This window comes from Prenolepis imparis, unplaced genomic scaffold (assembly GCF_030444845.1).
Source record: "Prenolepis imparis isolate NDT839.2.m4 unplaced genomic scaffold, iyPreImpa1.0 SCAF_1, whole genome shotgun sequence".
In the NCBI taxonomy this organism is placed as follows: Eukaryota; Metazoa; Arthropoda; class Insecta; order Hymenoptera; family Formicidae; genus Prenolepis; species Prenolepis imparis.
In genome coordinates this window covers 8,482,720-8,504,009 of record NW_028141159.1, presented here as the reverse complement: position 1 = coordinate 8,504,009, position 21,290 = coordinate 8,482,720, and the positions used below count along the sequence as shown (strand labels likewise).

At 34.7% G+C, this 21,290-nt stretch overlaps 1 protein-coding gene across 8 annotated transcripts in view; it reads left to right on the top strand.

Moving 5' to 3' along the window:
- LOC145944593 (cytotoxic granule associated RNA binding protein TIA1) overlaps positions 1-21,290 on the top strand; it is a 445,453-nt gene that overhangs the window by 375,867 nt on the left and 48,296 nt on the right. For all 8 annotated transcript variants that reach the window (XM_083053014.1, XM_083053042.1, XM_083053024.1 and 5 more), the window contains one exon: positions 19,034-19,109. In XM_083053014.1, coding sequence (XP_082909140.1) covers positions 19,034-19,109 — 76 coding nt within the window. The remainder of the gene's footprint in view (positions 1-19,033; positions 19,110-21,290) is intronic.

Below are 21,290 nucleotides of genomic sequence, written 5' to 3'. Positions count from 1 at the left end.
TTTTCAAAAAATATGTCATTGCAATCGCTATTTCAGTATGACGGATCTAATTAAGTATCGTGCACATATGCCATAAGTTCCCGAATTTATTAATAAAATTTCTCTCTCCCATGCTAATCACATTCGAATACATTTTAATAATAGATAGATAAAATACTGAAAGAAATAACTCAATCACAGTCACTTATCGGTTGATAAATAATGGATATTGACTATCACAGTTTTTTTAACGTCCGTATCGACTATTCCATGATGCATCACGCTCGCGGAAAAAATATCGATTTTAGAGTGACCTACATTTTTTTTACATCTTACAAGAAACGTGTCAGCTTTTAAAAGAGGATTTAAGTTGAAAATGTGTCGATGTTGATTGTATTAGGATATAAATCTCAAAGTAAAGTTTACAATCTCGTATAATATTTACAGTACTTTACAAGGTAAGATTCCCTGGCTAAACGATTAAGCCGCTTTTCTGTCAACCGATAAAATCTTCCATTCTCCACTTCAATTCGCTAGATCAAGCAATCTCGATCACAGTGTCCCCGTGATTCAATCAAATTTACCTGTTTTGAACCTTGGGTGAGTCAAGCAAAACAAACATACTACGAATCGATCTCTCAGAGAGATTATATTAAAGCAGCCCTAAGTCCCCCATGAATAGCGCGCGGATTGCTGTTCTCGCGATAGAATACCATTCTCAGGAGCTTTTCAGCGAGTGTACCGAAAGAAAACAAGACGATTGCGCGCGCGGAGCAGTCGCGCCGAATACCGCCTTGCTTGGCCGAAGGAGGAAGAAGAGGAGGAAAATGGAAAAAAAAAAAAAAAAAAAAAAAGAGAATATCTTCGGCGGCGAGTAAGAGTAACCAATTTCCGTGCTCTCGGGGGAGAACGAGGGCGCGGAACGAAGTAGCGCAAAAGACGAACGACGCTCGACTTGGCCGATAAAACGAAGAGGCGGTTGAAACGAAAATCCCCAACGCGAACGGGGAAAGAAATGTGTTGGATGCCGGGCTATTCGTCCGCGCTATCCGCGAGGATCAACCCGACAACGTGCTGTTAATTTCTAAAGAGTCCCGGTGCCGGTGCGGGAGAGCGATTTCTCCCCGAGACGTGGCGTCCCGCGATTTTCACCGCAAGGGAATAGCCCTGAAGGCCGCCTGAGAGGAAGATGAAGGTATGAGGTGCACACGAGAGAAGAAGAAGGTTCGGCGCTGTTATAGATGTATACTATAGGGGAAGAGAGACTCGGGTCGATACCTGTTGATACTTCGTTCAAATAAAAGTCAACTTGTACGGCGAGTGGTTTAAAAGTCACATACACGTGCAGCTCTAGCTAACGTGGCTCTCTTTACCCCGCGCTCTCGTTTCCTTTATCGCCCCCCTTCCCCCCTCTTTCTATAGAGTTTCTTTCACGGTGGCGGCTGTAGTTCGCGAAGACGAGAGGTTGGTTAGAGAACTGGTCTCGAGTACACCAAGTTCGAGCGACTTTTGCGGATACTGCTCGCGAAAGCATCTGTTCCTTTTGCCATTTTATTATTTTAACACTTCTGATATCAACACATCCACCTTTCCTCGTCTCAATCGCGGAATTGAGTTTCGTCTCTCTAATGGAAACCCGTAATATGTTCCGATTGAAAATCTATCAAAACGGAATTCATATCTATTCTTTATTTTTCTTATCTGAAATATACACGTAAGCTCTTGCTTTTTCGGATATATCAAATATTTATTTGTTCATGTTTAGAGGAAATGTGATTTGTGTCCTGCGGCAAATGCAAATTCAATTATGAAAATGTTCTGTGAAATAGGCTTAACTATGTACATGTACAATAGACGGTATCAGTATATGGCTTCCGTTACGATTGTGATCTCTGCGATCGCTGATTTATCATGTTAATCACATAGACACATTTAGTAATTCAAGAACTAATTGTTATATCGTAATACCTATCCGCTTTTGCGGTCAAATGATGATCGAACGTCATACAATACGTGTAGAATGCATTAGTCGGATTGTATATAGTGTAATCAAACATATCCTTGGATACTAACTTTAAGAATAATTAAAGCAAATCTGAACTATTCGCTAAACATAAGCATTCAATTTAACGCATGAATTTTATATCTGATAAAAACAGCTCATGGCAATATTTAAAAAAAATGTAAAAAAAATATATTTCAAATAATAAAATATTAGTTGATTATTGCGTGTCACTTAATGCATAATAAAGTTGCAAAATCCGTTTGTAATAAATGCGAGAATTATCCTGGACAAGAGATTACCAATGATCATATAATTTTAAATTTAATCAATCTTCGTATATCCCTCTTTCAATTAATAATCTGCCGAGCAACGACTACGTCTCGGAACTGGATGTCGATACCCGCGAGTTTTTGAATTGATCCCTTAATCGCTTCCTCTGTCAAATCCACTTCTCTTAATTTACGGGAATTGTTGCGGCACTTAATTCGTCGGACAGTTTCCCCGCAGATGCTGCCTGCTCAACTTCCTCTTATCCTTTTTCACGCAGGACGAGGAAGACGAGGCGAGCTCCGTGCGGGCAAGTCAACCGGATGAAATTCATATTCAATATGCTTTGATCACTTCCCCACGGAGATCCGGGATTCGCCCCTCGGCTACGAAGGATGGATGCATATCTTCTCGTAGACTACGCTGATATAGGAAGGATTAAAATGCAACCAAGCTCCGTCTTTCATTCTTTGCCACCACAGTCTCTAAAGCATTTTCACCATCTTGGATATTAAAACTGCAAAACAATCGCGATGCCGAGATGAATAGACTGCTACGAATTCGGTCCGAATATTCGACGATACACGTATTGTCGTAAACAAAAAATCATACGATGTGCACGAGATATTTTCCATCATAAATTTTATATGGAAGCGGATAACGCTGACAGAAGACAGCGCGAATTCAAGTCTGCTGAATAGGATTTACATTCGATCCTATATTTTTTAATAAGCTTTCATACATATTGTGTCCGTTTCCTATTACAGTATTGGTTTTCTTTATGTTTTTTTCTCCATATGCCATGTGCACATATGGTTTATACTAAAAATCTTATACTGCTAATATTACATTTACTAGAAATGACGGTCTATAATTTACATGTTTCTGCTTTTTCTGAAAAATTTATGAAAACGAGTTTTTTTATGAAACGCGTAGAAATGTCAGAAGAAAATCTCTACTTTATATGCTCATACGTAAGATATATATCATATATATATATATGTATATATACATCATATATAGATGCACAACTTAAACTCTTGATTTCGAATGGAATTTTACATATATATACATATTCTACACGTATAATATTATACATCTTTAAAATTTGTTTGGAACTTGATTGTATACTGACATATACTAATTAGAAAATATATGTCGAATCAAAAGCATTCGTAGAAAGAGAGAGAAAGAGAGGGGGGGGGGGGATTGGGACCTATATAGTAATATTACAATTAACGAAAAAGAAAGAGACTAAATATATGTATATAAATTGAATACATTATACTTTTCTTTAAAAAAAAAGTATACAATTTATATTTATTAATTCATGAAATACATCTCACTTTAACTTCGAAATAAATATTTTATAATAAATACGACACAAAAATTATTTAACGTGAAAAGGAGCGAAATACTTCATTTCACACATACATATTTAGACGACGTTCTATCTAGAAAAATTCTATAATGTCTCCTTTCCATATAAATATAAAATTTCATGCTTGTAAAATAAGTTGAGTTAAGCAAAAACACTGCTGCACACACGCGTAGTTTCGTCGAAAGTATTGCATCTTATAACAAAGTTATATAAAATGCATCTTAAAAATAACTTTTTTTAATAGAAAAATATTCTCATAAGCGCACTATTTCTTAAATGATTCGTAATAAAACTTATTACGGATGTAAACGTTGAACTCGTGTTGACTATTCAATTGCTCGCGCGTTTCGCCTCGGCATTCTCATTAAAAATAATCAATATTGCGATATTAACAAATGCTCTCGCGGCTTTACGTGCTGCCCGTCGTCGTCGCGACTTCACCGCACTTTCCTCGTTTCCCTCTTAAAAATCAATACGCCACACCAGTCACACCATATCGCAGAATTATAGAAGGCATTTTTAAATGCAGCACGTCAGCTCGCAGATTTAATGGAAATAAACTGCACCATTCGTTAAATCGCTAATTACCGAAGCAAAAATTATACGATATATGTATAAGAATAATTCTTTAATATTTTTAAATTTTTTGTTATATATAATGCAGCATATTTTTATGACGAACTCATCTGATCGTGCGTTATATCATTATATCATTCTTTTTTCTGCTATACGTACACTTTATACGAATTTCAATCTCGAATTTTATCGATGAACAGTAAATCAAGCTTTGGCTATTCGTGCATAAATTTATTGATGCGTTCGTGCGGAAAACTACAGACAGAAAACAATGCGGAAGAAAAGTTTTTGAACTGTGAGTAATACGAGATTCAAAATTATGTCCATTGTTTTATGATGACGAAATTCATGGATGGGAACGAAAGCGGAGAATTCAATTTTCCGGGGCGAGAATTCTGGCATCCTCTGCAATCGTTTCCTGAAATATACTCTACGTTGACCGTAAAAGCCGAAAGTGAAAAATTTCTCTCCTTTCGATAATCTTTTGAAATTTTCTATATTCTTGCATTGTTCCTTTCTTTTACAAATGATTATCTAACTTCTTGTACATTAATATTCTACTAAGATATTAAATTTATAATTTATTATAAACGAGTATGTTATATAGATATAAAACTTAAAATGTCATGTACATAAAAATAATTTTTAGACATTCATATTTTCTTTCTTTCTTTCTCTCTCTCTCTCTCTCTCTCTCTCTCTCTCTCTCTCTCTCTCTCTCTCTCTCTCTCTCTCTCTCTCTCTCTCTCTCTCTCTCTCTCTCTCTCTCTCTCTCTTCTCTCCACAACAAGCTTCAGATATACTTTGTTAACAAGCAGAAATTTAATTTGTCTAATCGCGAAAATAATTTATCTAAACATGCCTGACTGACCCATCGTGTTAAAATTACAAAACCAATAGCGAATTAATTAACTCGCACAATTTTTTTACAAACTTCTTTTATCTCGCACATTTATCGTCATTATTCTCGTGTGGAAAAGTGTCTAGGATTCAGCTGCATTTCTTCCGTAGTGAAAATCCTCACAGCAACGGTGTCGCCTATTTCGAGTGGAAATTGTCGGACTGCGGGTCGACCGAAATAAAAAAGAATCGCGCATAAATTAATTCGCGTGTCGACCGGGGAGTCCTTTTTCTTCCGCCGCATTGAAAGAGCAGACACGTTAACTGGCGGAACCGAAAGAAGGGTGGCTGACGCCCAAACCGGCTAGGACCGTTAGTGTGGTGGTCGGAAGTTAGTGGTGGTGCTGGTATGTTGGATGTCGAAAACGCGGTTCAGGTCGAAGTGGAAAGGGGCGGTAGAGGGCGAGTTCGGTGGGTTGGCGGCAGGCCATAAACCTTTCCCCGCGTAATCTGGATAGCTTTATAGATTTCTAATAAAATAACGCATTAAATCAGGCGCGGCTCGACTGATTGGGCCACCGAACGAAATCGGGTCTACGCTCGTGACGTGCACGTATTGCAATCGAATAGACATTTATTATCCCGTCCAACGACCACTAAATATTGGATGATCTTCCGCACGAATAGAAAGCACACATAAGTGCTCGGTGAAGACAAAAATGGAAGGTTTCCGGAATAATAGCGAATGTATCCAATGTATTATAGATTAAAGTTTGGGATATATATCGACGACTCGCGTTTCGGTATTTACAATCTCTGTGAGCTAAATACAAAATAAGTGGACAAATTTTAGAGAAGACTTACTTCTTATCTCTGTATAACATTGCTGATGCCAAGATTTTTCTTATTTTCTCAGATTTACAATTACAACTCGATGAAGATTGAAGTATAAATTGTACAAGGCAGATTATAAATAGGTACATTATTGTGCATATTGTATGTATTATTAGAAGCATAAATAATATTGTCAAATATAGCTTGAAAACTGTTGTGTATATTTTACACTTGAATATAATAAAAATATACACAAAGTAATAAAGAATAACAGCAAATTGTTTTAATATACTATTCAATTTATTCTTCTCTTTGTCTTCTCTTGTGTAACATTTTATTGAATCGCAGTGAGCTGGGAAAAATTTACATTTGCTGCATAGATAAACACACGCGATATTTATACATGTCTATGGTTCAATAATATTGAAGTATATTTATACTTTGCCGTTATTATAAACACTATAAACCTTTTTCATCCGTATATACGCATACACATATCACTAATTTTCAAACAGAATTTATCTAAAAATATCTTCTATCAATACGTTTAATCAATGCTATTTAATGCGTTATTAATTATCAATCATATTATCAGAAACATTATCAGAGACACATCTATACTTATTAATACAATATGCATGTTTCGCTAATCAATATGTTTCAAAAATAATTAGCATCAGCAAAATTTACAGTATTTATATGAAATGTCAACAAGGATGATTTATAAGAAAAATTTAGAACTAAATCTCTCTCTTTCTCTCTTATTTATAGAAACAAGTATGAAGTAAAAGAAAGTTGAAAGAAATAAAAACGTTTAGATAGCACTCTGACATTAACATGTACAATTTTGTATTTATATTAATAATTTTTGTATCTTGAAATTAGATACTCACTTCCTTCTAACTATCTTAAACTATCTTAACTTAAAAGAAATAATCTTGATTCGCGTGAAGCGACACCAATTAATAACTATATTCTCTAAACACTCCTGATTCGGAAAATTCCTCTTAAACTTTGAAAGTTAAAAATGATTCTTAAGTGATTAAACAAGAAACTTTAGCTTGCTCTTATCTTAAATGTTATTTCATTATACTTATATCATTATATCTTGCCCTTCTAAAATTACGCTCAAAATTCTTCTATTTAAGCAGAAATTGATATCCTTTAATGATTTTTTAATGTGATTATCAATTTTATATGTTCATCAAAAATATCTTTCTTAAACTTATTATTAAATATTTTGTACTCTTGTTATTTTTGTTCAAATTGAGAAAGTTTAGGATAAGAAGATTATAATAAGACTTAAGGCAATTTTTAAATTGTTTTTATACCAAGTTTCACTCTAACTATGAGATTAATAAGTAAATTAAGAAATGTCTTTATATATTTGTAGCATCACAATATACACAGAACAAAGGAAAGAAAATTAATTTATCCATTCTTTAATAAACTTTTATATGCAATATCAGAATTTTTGCAAAGCAAGATTTATTTATAAGATTTAAAATCCAGATATCGACTGAACAGAATTTTTTGTCATGTGTTTAGATAATATATGCGCATGTGAATGGATAAAACAAAATTCCTCCATCAAATTACGGATAAATGGATTAATAAATGCCGCGAGAATAGCTGCACTCCATGTGAGAACTATAAGAAAATGATTTGTAAACCACCGTTCTGTTCCACCATTATAGCTACTTCGAGAGCGCACGACATTTTCAAGAAAATTTTGCATACCTATTCCTATGCAATATATGTAATAAATGTAAGACATATCGACTTGTTAGAAACATATTGAAATGTACGCGAGATATATATCATCTATTTATCTTTAGTATGACTTGTTCTCGTCATTCATAAATGTATGTGTAGTACATTGCGAATTTAATTTATAATATCTATCTAAAAAAAAATACGACTATACAGCAAATCTACGTATTAAGTGTATCCAAGTTTATCGTACATGTTTAGCCAATCATTGACATAATTTTTTAAAATACAAAGAATACAACAAACATTACATTCAAGTGCGTAATTCAAGTCAACTGCAATATCCTGCATTAACCACCGTGTTTTAATCAACGCTTAAGACGGAAATGTCGATAGTCTTCTTCGTTCGCAATTTCAGAAAGACGTAAAGACTAAGTTTGGTGCAAAGTTTCTGCTCTTACACTTATGTCTAAAGCAAATACGATAGCTGAGAAAGCTGCTATCAAGTTTAATAAGAAGAGCCTGTAAGATACGGACACTATGTGATATATTCGATACTCAGGATCTGCTTCTTTTAATATCCGCGAGAATTTTCTTTAACGCAAAAATAATACGATGACCTTTTGATAACCGTTCCAACTTTCTCGACTGTAATAATTTCAACACAATATTTTTGCAGAGCTCTTTGTATACTTTTCATAACGTTTCAATAATCATAACTGTCTACATGTCACTGAGTCAATGTTATTTTTTTTACAGCAATTATTTCAGATTTTAGTAAATAATTTATATCCTACTAATCCGATCAATGCACAATAATCTACATTTTATATGTTTGGATGCACATACACGTACTGGTTTTTTAATGTTAAACGTACTGCAGTAATCCATTTGTCAGTGTCAAAAAAAAATTCTAGATTCAGCCGGACGCTTTCTCGCTCGATCTAGCACAATTTCAGTTGACGTAACTTCAAAGCTGTCTAATCCTCTTAACGAAGCCATATTGGAGGACAAGACATTGCGTTCTCTTGTATCTACCATCTTAACCCTTCGTTATTTTGACTCCCCTCGAAGCTAATTCGAAGAAAGGAGATTCTAAGTTGACGCGTTACGACCGTCATTTGTATTCTGTTAGATGCAAACTTTCTCAAACTGTAGCCAATTCGTTGTTAACTCATCGTAGTAATTTACTTTAATTGCCCAGAAAGTAACAATCGCCGTTTTATCCTTAACTAGCCCTCACTAGCCTACCTATTACCTTTTTATGATTTAATTATGCAACGCGCCTCGAAAGACTTTAGAAGTATTATTTCTTATTGTGCAAAGTACATGTATCAATAATTTATCACAAGATTTTACATCGTTGATAAGTTATAGTAAAGGCGACAAACTTAATCTCCTTGGAACGTCAGATAAATTCGTAAATAATATCGTAAATAATTTGAAATTTAATTATGTTTATGTAACTAAATTATGAAAATTACATTTTCTCTCGTGTTTAATCTGCTGGACGTTTGCTTATCGCTGACGTTAAGCAGTTCGTCTCTATTCACGGTAGTGATTCACATTGAATCTTCTACAAACGTCGAGAAGAGCAGCATGTATCGAATAAGAACTTAATTTTGCAATAGTCATATTGTGGTAGATAACTGAATTGGATATATGTATATATGTATATATACATATATAGAACCAAATTTACTCTCATTCTATTCTATGAAACAATTCCATAATTTATAATAATGGCAAACAATTTGTTCGTTGTCATATAAAGTGAAAGATATGTCTGCAAATAAATCCTTTTCTAAAAAAGATATAAAGTCGATACTCGCATATATCGAAGTTTATTGTTGTCGCTTTTCCGCAATGCTCATTGGCTATCAAGATTCGCGTCGTGCGTTATATTTGTAGCATCGAGAGGCTGTCATCGCGAGGGTTAGCAGTTTGACAGTTTGTTCAAAATAAAATTAAATAAAATAATGATATTAGTTTTAAATAATATATTGTAATACTTTAAATTCGATTAATTTTTGACAGTTATCAGCTGATTTCTGTCAAAAAATATTAATCGCGGATAAAGTATTATAACATATTATTTAAAACATATTATTTTATTTAATTTTATTTTGAACAAACTGTTAAACTACTAATCCTCGCGATGACAGCCTCTCGATGCTACGAATATAACGCACAATGGGAATCAAAACAGCCAATCAGCATCGCGGAAAAGATACAACAATATTTGAGAGAATCGACTTAACATGTCTTTTTTAGAAAGAGATGTTATAATATTTTTAATTCGATTTTTGACAATTATCAACTGATTTTTGTCAAAAGATATTAATTGCAAATAAGATATTATATAACATATTATTTAAAATGTTATTATTTTAATATTTTCAAGATATTATGTACACCCCTATTACCGCTATAGAAATGTTAGAAAATAAACAATTTCTTACTCACCGATACGGCAATAGCGGAGTTGTACATACAGCACATTGATCTGAAAACAAAATATCAAATTATGTATATGTATATGTATATACATATGCGAATATCTCATAAACAATGCAGTTTAGAAAAAATATTTTTATTTTGCATACCTCACAGTTGCCCCGCTGTTGCCCGATGCCTCCCCGGGCCTCCTCCTCCTCTCTTGGTCGACCGTCATTGCTCCTTCGTAGCACTCACGACATTCGCGAAAACACGAATAATTACGATTGTCCGACACTTTACACGGCACTCCCGACATGCAAAACTTTACACGGCACTCCCGACACGACGCGTGAATCGCACTGCTACCTGTAACAAATAAAATACATACATATATTAGAATAATCTTATTATTTCGCATTATAACATACACAATATAAATATAAATATGTAAGCTAGAATATAATTAATTTGCTAATTAATTTTTAAAATAATAATATGTTTTAAATAATATGTTATAAGTTATAATATTTTAAACTCGATTAATATTTTTGACAGTTATCAGCTGATTTCTGTCAAAAAATATTAATCGAGGATAAGGTATTATAAATTATAACATATTATTTACAACATATTACTATTTTAATTTTTATAACATATGTATTATTATTTTAAAATTTAATTAGTAAATTAACGCTTTAATCAACTGATTTCTGTAAAAAAATATGAATCGAGTTATTTCTATAGCGGTAAATAAACTTTATATTATTTTTTCTAAATATAATTTTTTTAATACAAAACTGAAGAATGGCGCGCTTGGGTTATTCTAGTTTAGTAAATAATTTAAACAAAAAAAATATAATCGAAAACAGATGACGGAAAAATATAAGAAAAATAAAGATCCTTCTTGTATTTCATTTGTAGTTGAGAATAGATTAATATATATGTTCAAATATCAATTATTTGAATAAAGCATATTGATAAGAATATTTCGTCTGCATAATACTTTCACCTAAGTATAATATAATAAAAATATCAAAATTTGCGATAATCTATATCTTTTAGATATTTGACATATATGTGAAACAATTAATTAACGCAAATATTACACCACGTAATATTCTGAAACACAGGCAAAGATGTAAATAGCTTTTGATATAAATGTATAGTAATTGTATAATAATAACTCGTATAAGCTGTTCTACAAATTATAAATAATTATTAGATGATATAATTTTCACTGCTGGAAATTGACGAGAATATCTGATTATGAGTAATATTCTTACAGTCTCCGGCCGCTTGATAGGATAAGCTTATTATCGTGATCAGTAGATGCCATGCAGCTTATTGATTGGAGAAAATACTCGGGCATTTACCATTCAGCCGGAAGTTTTACTCGACCCGTGAAGAAAGGCTACGAGCCGCCATCATCGTTGCTCGCGCCACGGAGTTTTATTATCATATGTTTTTACTCTATATTTCTATCTATGGACGGCCATCATACCTTTCTCTATAAATTCTCCTTCTTTTCTCAATTGTGCCGGTTCTTTTGCCCCTTTTTAATCTTCACATATATTTAATCAATTCCAATTTCAAGTATCGTATGAGACAAATATGACAAATAAATAGATTATGAAACTTTATTAATCTATTGCGTTTTCGTCAAAATATACTTATTGATATATATGGATATTTACGTCATATACTTAATATTTTTACTTCAAATATGTACTTAAAATTATACAAAATTGGATACGCCGTCAATCCGAATGTCAAATAATTTATGTTATTTTATTTTATTTCTTTAAAGAAATACGATTCTTGTACATATAACTGAGAAAGATTATCTGCATTTCTATAATAGGATGATAATTTGATCGTATTATATTTCTCTTTTATCGCAAAATTTCAAATATTATAGAGAGTATCACGATCTTTCAATAAAATTTCTCATCACGTTATTTCATCAAAATCGCAATATATTTATCTGGAAATATCGACATTGTGTGATTGTATTATAATAACTGACAGTGCTTTTGGTATCATTGTTAGCTAACAGATTACGCGTGCAACAATTCGAATTGAAAATTACATACATTATATACATATCATGCATCGTTGCAGGGAAAAGACATAAATTACCGATACCTGGCGATTCGCCCGAACGAATTCGGCTCCGGCGAACTTTGCAAAATAGCGCCGGCGTACGTAATCAGTGGCGCGTTATCTGCCCTCGCCTACAAACGCTCGATGTTGCCTTTTGTGTGGGCACTGAGAGAAAGAGAGAGGACAGTCAGGGAGCAATAAATATGTTATTAAAAGTACCATAACCTCGCATACACCGGCAGGGTAAAACGGGCGCATTTTGCAGTTAATTTTCCGGTTATCTAGGTAATAATCTCGCTTACAACAGGGCCGGTTAACCCTTTGGTTATAGGGGTGAATATCACGTAAGGGGGATGAGTATGATAGGGGCGGAAGGTAAATCGGGAGCAGGGGTGAAAAGAGGCTCGATAATGGCCAGTGCTGATGCCGCGTGTTACATATCGGGGACATTAATAAGCGGTTTATAGCGAGGAAAGTAGGTACGGCGTGCCGTGGAGGAGGTTCAATTGTGGACACTTTCACAACGAGCACGGTTTCGTTCGTCGCGGTCTCAAAATCGAAGGGAGCTTCGCCTTGTGGGACCCTCGAGGGCTGTTGGGTGGCGTCGGTGCCAACCCGACTTTGTCTCAGACTCTCTCCGCCTCCGTCCTACCCGACATCGACCCGACCTATCCCATCGACAATTAGCTGGCTCGGTATTGAGTGCACTTAGTAAGAATTAAGTAAACTACCTCGTCGTCCTGTCGTTTCCATCGATGCGCGAAATGATTTTTATGGGATCTGCCTTCTTATTGCTTGGTATTTTTAGGCGGAGTATTTTAAATGCGAAAACAGAAAAAAATATTAGAAATATAAGCAATTTTTTTTTCTAATTACAAATTTATACAACGTTGCTTCGAATCGTAAATTCTTAGACCGCGCTTTCCGAAAATCAATCGGAGATAAGATCAGCATGTCTGGCCATTAAAGGTATATTAAGAGAAAATATACTTTGAGGTATATAAGGCGTTAGTTTGTTTCTCGAGTGAATAAAGTTTACTTGCTACATTACTTAAAGTCAACAAAGTTGTGTAAACAATCGTGCTACTTGATTGACTGACATTACGCTAAAATGCTGGTCTTTAATGCTTTATAAACACTTTTAACCCTGTTGATAGTGTAAACTTTAACCAGTTTGGCCAGTTATGCAGAATGCTTTTCGCAAAACCATGCTACTTGAATGCGAAAACGAATCGATGATAACAACAAGTTATAACGATCAAAATGTTGAATATGATATTCAAGTTCGATAAGGAAATTTTTAACCCCGGGACAAAATTTGATAATAATCAATAATATGTCAGCCTGTGCTGAGATTAGCTCTTTCGCTATTCATAATCGAAGAGAGAGAAGTAACTTCTTATCGAAAATATTTCAACCTCGGGGAGGGAGCGCCGTGAGAGGGTTATAAATTCATAACTTACATCTCGCGGGATTCATTATATGGCGAGAAGATAACAACCCCCGTTAGCATAGAAAACTGCACTATACTACTTGCTGCTTTAATTCGAAATATTTCCGATAAAGGATTTTCCCCTTGTAGCGAATGTTCCGAAATAGCGTACGACTAAAGCCATATTAAAGCAAAAAATTAAATTTGTGCTCCAAACATGCGACGCTTTATCTACGATATATATCTATAAAGCAATTTAAGAAAGTATTTTAATTGTGTATGTTGAAAATTAATATTCTCATAATTTTTCATACAAACACTTGATACATTGCGCGATCACGAATAATTTACGCAATATAATCTCGCGTTCGACTAACAATTAAATCGATACGTCTGATGTGATTTGCTCGTGAATCTTCTCGATAACATAGTATCAATCTATCATCGTAAAATTGTGTTTGTCGCACGCTTTATAAATGTTTTATTCCTGATATTTCTATTCCTTGTAAACAGATAAGTTGTTATTCGCTTGATACAGAAATCGATAAACGGTATCCGAGAATAACCATCAAATACTGATGAACGATAGTACTCTGCAGCGATTATTTGTAGGTAGATTGATGAATCTGTTCCCGCGCGCGAACGCTCCCGGTTCCTATCCTTGCTCGCTTGAAAATAGTGTTCTTCAATCTTCGTTGCCCGAGCGATAAGGACCCAGATCCTATAGTACAAAGATTTTCATGCTGACGCGCCATTCCTAGCGCCTAATTAATGAGTTTGAATTTTTCCAGCAGCTAATGGAAAGACTGCCTGCGCAGCACGTAGTCAAAGGAACCGGCAGTATGAAAGATGAAAAAGCGGCATCAAGGAATGGAGGTTAATACGCGAAAGTTTCGCGGCTTAAAGATATGAAACTGATGAGGTCGTGACACGATTTCGTCAATTCACGATCCCCGTCTCTCTTTCATTCTTTCCTAGCTATTCCCGCCTTATCGAAAATCTCTTGTACGAAATAAGAATGAAGGTGGGACGCTTGAATGATCATCGATAGAGACGTAGGCTTCGGCTGATGGAAATGATTGCTCAGTCTTTCTGACACGCATATTCGAAATATAGAAGGCTATATGAAAGATTCTCATCAGAGACGCAAAAAAAAAAAATAATAATACTCTCGATTGATAAGATCATATTTTTAGATTTACAATACTTGTTTGCATGATGGCAGAATTATAAAAAATTTTAATTCTAAAGGCTACATAATTATATATACATATATATAAATATATGTATAATGTGTTCTTATAAAATTCAGAAATATCTTTATATAAAATTTTTATATCAGAAATGAAGAAAATTTATTTTATCGATATTGAATACCTTTTTACAAAATTTAAATTTGTATTACATCTGGAAAAAAACAATAGACCGCGAAGAGGAAAACAAATCTTAAGAATAAAAAGTTTTATTTCGATGTCGAAATTCTGTATTACTAAATAAATTGCAAAAAGCTTTTTGCGAAGAAAAATTTAATTCAGATATTATCAAATATATATATATACATTTGAATACTTCCCAAACAAGAGAATAATATACATAGAAAAAAATAGACATGAATAAGAAACGCACTAGACGAAAGAAAATAAATAAATAGAAGATAGATTAGAAGAATTCAAGAAAAAGATACGAATAAAACTTAAAAGGTAAGGGGACTAGTTTAGAGTTGTTGAAATGCATCGAGCATTCCTGACAAAAGTACACGTTTTACGAACAGAATATGTTGAGCAGACATTGCAAACCTACAATTGTTAAGTAAATACTGCACGAACGGGTCGCATGTTAATTATCAAAATTGGACTGCCGACCAGCAGCTTTTATCAATCTTAGGAACTTACTTTGCGAGATAAAAGGAATTACCACTGGGAATTTTACAAGCTCCACTATACTTGTCTTAAGATTAAAGAGAATGGAATCTAGAAACTTGTTAAACATTTGAATCATCTTAGCTTGTTTAAAAAAATTTTAATTACATTAAGAAAATTACTCCATGTAGCATAATGGAGTCACAGTAAATTTTCAATGATTATTTATATAACTATTAAGTTAATAAATTTAATCAGAGTTATATATTGTATTACTATAATTTTACATTGTATTAGCATAAGATATATTAACTACTAAAGATCGTTTATTTAAAATAAATGACATCGCTTTTACGTGGTAAAAAAGTGCATAATGTGATTTTATTAATATGATTGATTGAATTATCGTAAAAATCTAATTTAAAAAAAGTAAGCACCTTTCTGTCAGTGTAATTGTAACAAATATCGCTTGTATAAACGTAGAGACAAGATTTCGAAATTGATAGAACGAACAACAAGCTTGCAATCTTTCTGCGGATTACGTCCCTAGCGCGCAATTTGAAACATCGACACACCCCACCCCTTCCATTCTCGCGTCTATCACGCCCGACCTAGTCGACGGCAATAAATCCAAACTTACGGTGTATCCTTGGATGCAAATTCTCTTACAGCTGCGGAAATTTCGCAATGCAATGTCGCCGTTTCCTTTCTCCCGCTGCACACTTGCCATTATATACAATATATGTATAATATATTTCTATAAAGATTTAAATAATCTATAAATTATTTCATGTTGTTTTAAAAATAATCACGATTAATACTGAAGAATATAAATAAAGCTATACGAAATTACAACTTTTAAAATGGATGGAATAAACGAGACAATTTGCGTGAGAATTCGTCACAGCGAGGATGCACGCCTGGCGCACAATTTGAATCATCGCCATCCTGCTTTGCGCCCGCCCACGCAAAATCTTTTCTATCCACACGTCCATCGCGTTCGACTGGCTCGATGGCAATAAATCCAGACTTACTCTTTATTCTATCGAGGCTTTGCCCGCCAGGGTGCGAGCCTCTCTGGCATTGTCGCGGCTATATCACCGGCCAAAAAGGACGGATGGAGGGACGACGGCGTGTCGCGCGACAGGACTCGACGGAGCCTGAATTAAATTCTGAGATTTATCGCGTCAATAACCGTACATTAATTTATGATTTTTTGCGGTAAAGAACGTAAATCCATACGGCGCACGCCACGCCGTCGTCGTCGCGCCAATTGTTTCGCTCTACGTGACGATGCGAACAGGAGGAATGGGTTATAAAAGAGAAACGCCGAAGGGGTAGAGAGGGCAAACGCGGTACATATATAGAAACACACAACAGCTTGAATTGCTTGAAAACTATATCGATAGAACTGGGCGCGGGGATGGATTCGCGGTGTGAGCAACACAGCCAAGTGGGCACTGCACTGGCAGGACCAGCGGCGTGTTCCACATCTAACTTATATTGACCACTCAACATTCCGCGCTCGTAAACTACGACGTTTGCCGATCATTCGGGCGCAAAAGCAATCGAAAACGGTATATCGCGGTTCCCGGAAAGGCCTTTGAAGTCGTATACGACTTCACGAGAGAAAGCATCGCCGATTAAAATTATCCGTCCATATTTATTACTCGGAGAATGTGTGATGACGCTACTAATAAAATATTACTAAAACTCTACTTAAATTCTCTGCGTATGTTGACACTTACGATATATTTCCAATAAAAATTAATCGACTGGACTGACGATTCGTTGTTCGGAATTTACCCTCCATCTGATTCATTTCACGATCTGCGGCAAAGGAACGATCTTATGGCAAAAGAATATCGTGTCAAACTTGAAAACTAATTCAATTACTACTGTACACATGTTTCGTATAAAGTTAAAGTTATCATATTAAAGCCATCATTAATTTATTCCTTATCTTTACTCATTAGAAAGGTGTACACATAGTATGAATTTCTTCACACTTTTTTCGCTTTCGCTCAGATACGTCCTTTGATCGATTAATCGTTTTAATTACGGACGGAACCGCGGCAGGTGTGCATTCAAATTGAGGCACAGAGTGGAAGTACCGACCGGCTGCAGCCTGAAACGCGCGTAATTCCGCCTGCCTTCTCTTTTATTCCCTTTTACGTCCTTTCCTTTTGACAACCCTTCTTTGAAACCTCCTCTTGCCAAACGAGGTCGTCCTTTTGCTTTCTTTTTTTCACCGCCTATTCTTCGCTTTCCGTCTGTGTGTATCACGGCAAACGTCGTTTGCTAGACTTTTTAAACATAACACATTAAATTGTGTGGTTTCACGCATTATGCATTAAAATGACTTATCCCCGTGAAGCTGAACGTTTTCAGTTTAGTAAGTAGACGACAAAAGAAAGATCGAAAGTATATATTTTAACTCTAAATAATATTTATTTTTTATCAATTATTAATATCATTCCAATTTGTCATTCTTTTTATTTTAATTCTTCAGTTAGAAATTATCATATATTTTGTTAATTATAAAATACGCCTCGCATATAAATGTCTATATACACAGGTGTATTCGCTATATTCAACGATTTTTTAATTACTTGCTACTTTCTTGCACTTCATCCATCACAAATGAGAGGGCAAGAGAGAAAGAGATCAGTATTGTCATCTTTGCGCCGGCAATTTTTTCTACCCGGGCAATTAATTCCAAAGTGTCATATATCAAAGTTCCGCCTACGTCAATACTAGTCTACATCAATCACCGCGTATATAGTTGATAGTATCGTAGATATAACGTGCGACTCTGTAGTGTTTTAAAAATTTCCATTATTTGCGATCGAAAAAGGTTCAAAATAATCGCCGGATAACGGAAGCGCGGAATTTTAGTCGTGGCGCACGCGCCATCGGTCGAAAGGATATTTCCTCGCTTCGAGCTCTCGCCGAAACGACTGCAGCCTCCGAGGGAGGAGGGGAAGGAAAAGCACGTTGCGCGTTCCAGTATTCCTAATTTTGTCCGCCGGGCGCTACTGGAATCTTAATTATGAGGAAGAATTCGTCGGGGGCGGTCCGGCAACCCGATCCCAATTCGCCCGACAATGTCGCCGGTACTTTTCCAGAGAATATGAGCGTTTCGAAATTCAACTGCGCTTGAAACAAATTAAGGTCTTTCGCTGCGAGCGATAAAAAAAATATTGCGATAATGACGGCATAGACAGGGGATGAATATTCCCTAGAAAATATTAAATATCGTTACACTCGTGCATTATTTCAATGTTCATTATTTCCTAGCAAAAAAGAAAGAAAAGAAGATTAAATACATCACATGTCTTTATATAGATATCATTGGATACCGATACAAGAAATCATATTTAAATCATATCGCACAGAAATGACGCAAGAATATCAAATAAAGATTCAAATATGTAAGAGAATTCTTAATTGAATGATCTTTAATATAATAAGAACAAAATGGTGAATTTAGACTATTTATTAAATCTATCTACTAAATTTATCTATTATAAGATTTCTTGATAATTGAATTAAAAATCTCTACACTTTATTTTATCTTACAAGATATAATATTTATGTTACAGAGATTGCAGAGTCGTCAGAGATCCTCAAACTTTAAAATCCAAGGGATATGGATTCGTTTCGTTCGTCAAAAAAGCGGTAAGTACACGATACTAACCCGATTATATCTTTTTGTAGCAGAATTATTATAAAATTATCGTAGCTGAGATAAAAAACAGATTCTATCACATGAGCCTTAGCTACGATATTTATATTTTGCAAGATAAAGTTATTATTTAATTACACAAATATTTATTAAAAGTAGATTTTAACAAATATAGTACCTATCCTTCTAGCTAATACTCACAAATTATTTTTACATAAGAAATATAAAATTTTGATTTATTAGAGATGTTCAAACACAAATTTTAACTCCGTTATTCATCCATGTTTTGTTTATACATATATGTATATATAAAACATTTCCCTTTAATAGTAAAAATTTGTTTTTCCATTGAGAAAGTTTAACATATACCTATAAGATAAGTTCATTATCCAAGCATGTATATATCACAATCAATATATAGGATCTTTTTTAATTATCAAAAATATACATATTCTGAATTAACTTCGGGATCTTGCAGATCTCTTTTACAAGACTTAGAAAAACTTTGTGCATTACCTTCTCTTGCGACATACCATTTTACCAAAATCTGGTTGCTTTCAAGAAAGTCTGAAAATAGTTTTAGAGAAAGTCGCAGCATGCAAAGTGCATTGATTAAAGGAACAACATTCGTAACTCTATATCTAAAAGATTACAGTCAAAAATAAAATGACAAATTGTCCGGGTACTTATGAGAAGAGAAGATAAGAGAGTTCTCGATGCACATTTTATGTAAATCAGACTTACGGTGGTACATAACGACTAGGTAGATAATTCCCTTCCGAGCAGCATTTTAATTATCACATTTAATTTCGACGATTCCAAAAGTCGGAAAGAACGCGAGTATTCTTCAACGACTGCGACTGCGAAATCACACGCTCGTCACTTCCGCAGTTTCTCTGATCAAATAAGTGGGGGAAAGTCTTGACCGTCACGGTTTACAACATCATTTTTCGAGACTAAATGGAGAGTGGCCGGAGTTTTACTATGACCCGCCAAAATCCGCGACGTAAATCACAGCGAAGTTAGATGTACGGCTGAGTAAAAGAAGGCTTTCCTCCGTTTATGGCGAGGTTATTCGTGGAGACGCCTGCCCCGAAGGTAGACCCTCTCTCTCTCTCTCCTTTCCCCTCTGTTTTAATGCCCTATCGATCTGGACCACCGCCGGCACCTGCCTCACACCCGCGGTATTACTATTGCCGAAGTATAAATTTCCCGAGTGTCTCCGTTAACCTCGAGGAACACGCGAAAATTTCGCCCCCTTCCCCTCCTCCCTATCCGCATCCCCCATCCCCCTAGCATCCACCGACCAGTCCCACTGCCACCTATATCCTTCGACCGCCGGATATACGTACCTAAATCGCGAACTCTGATCGCCCAGCATCCAACATTCTGGCTCTTTTAAGATGTACGAGGAAATACGAATTCTCAGGATTTTCGTTTTTCTTCGGGGACCGTCTTGAGTTTCAAATGCTGCATTTAATAAATATCGAGCTTTTTATAATGTCCTGTTAAGTTCCTGTGTATTTCGTGCATACAATATGTATGCAATACGTTTATCTAAGCGTAATAATGCGTTAATATTGGCAACAGTTTTCTCAATATAGCTTCACAAATAGATTCATATTTCTTCAATTTTGATAAAGGAAAATATTTTTTTCTTTATTTTGCAAACTGATTTTGACAATTCATATTTTCGTCTTCTGCTAAGATAACAATAAAAAGTAAGATTTGTAATTTCCAAGAGAAATATATGTACAAGTAAAACATTATATCAGAAACAGATATATAGTGCAATGTCGCATCTATTTAAATGCGTATGGATCCAACTAAATAGTTCAAGAGAATAAAAGAGAGAGAGAGAGAGAGAGAGAGAGAGAGAAAAAGAGAGAAAGAGAGTTATGCCCCTATTACTTTATGTATAATAATCAGTATACTTATAGTACACTTATGTTAATTCTCAGTCGCTCTAGTTACTGTCAACTTTTGTTGCTTCAGCATTTGATCAATAAATCGCGCGCGCTATTATAACTTACAACCTTAAGCACACAAAAGCACATCACCGTGCGTATAGATTTATGTATTCTTGGGTATGTAAACAAAAGCAATTACGGCATCATTACGACGCATTGATTAGCATCTTCATGTGCGTTATTTTATTTACGGTTGCAGCAAAA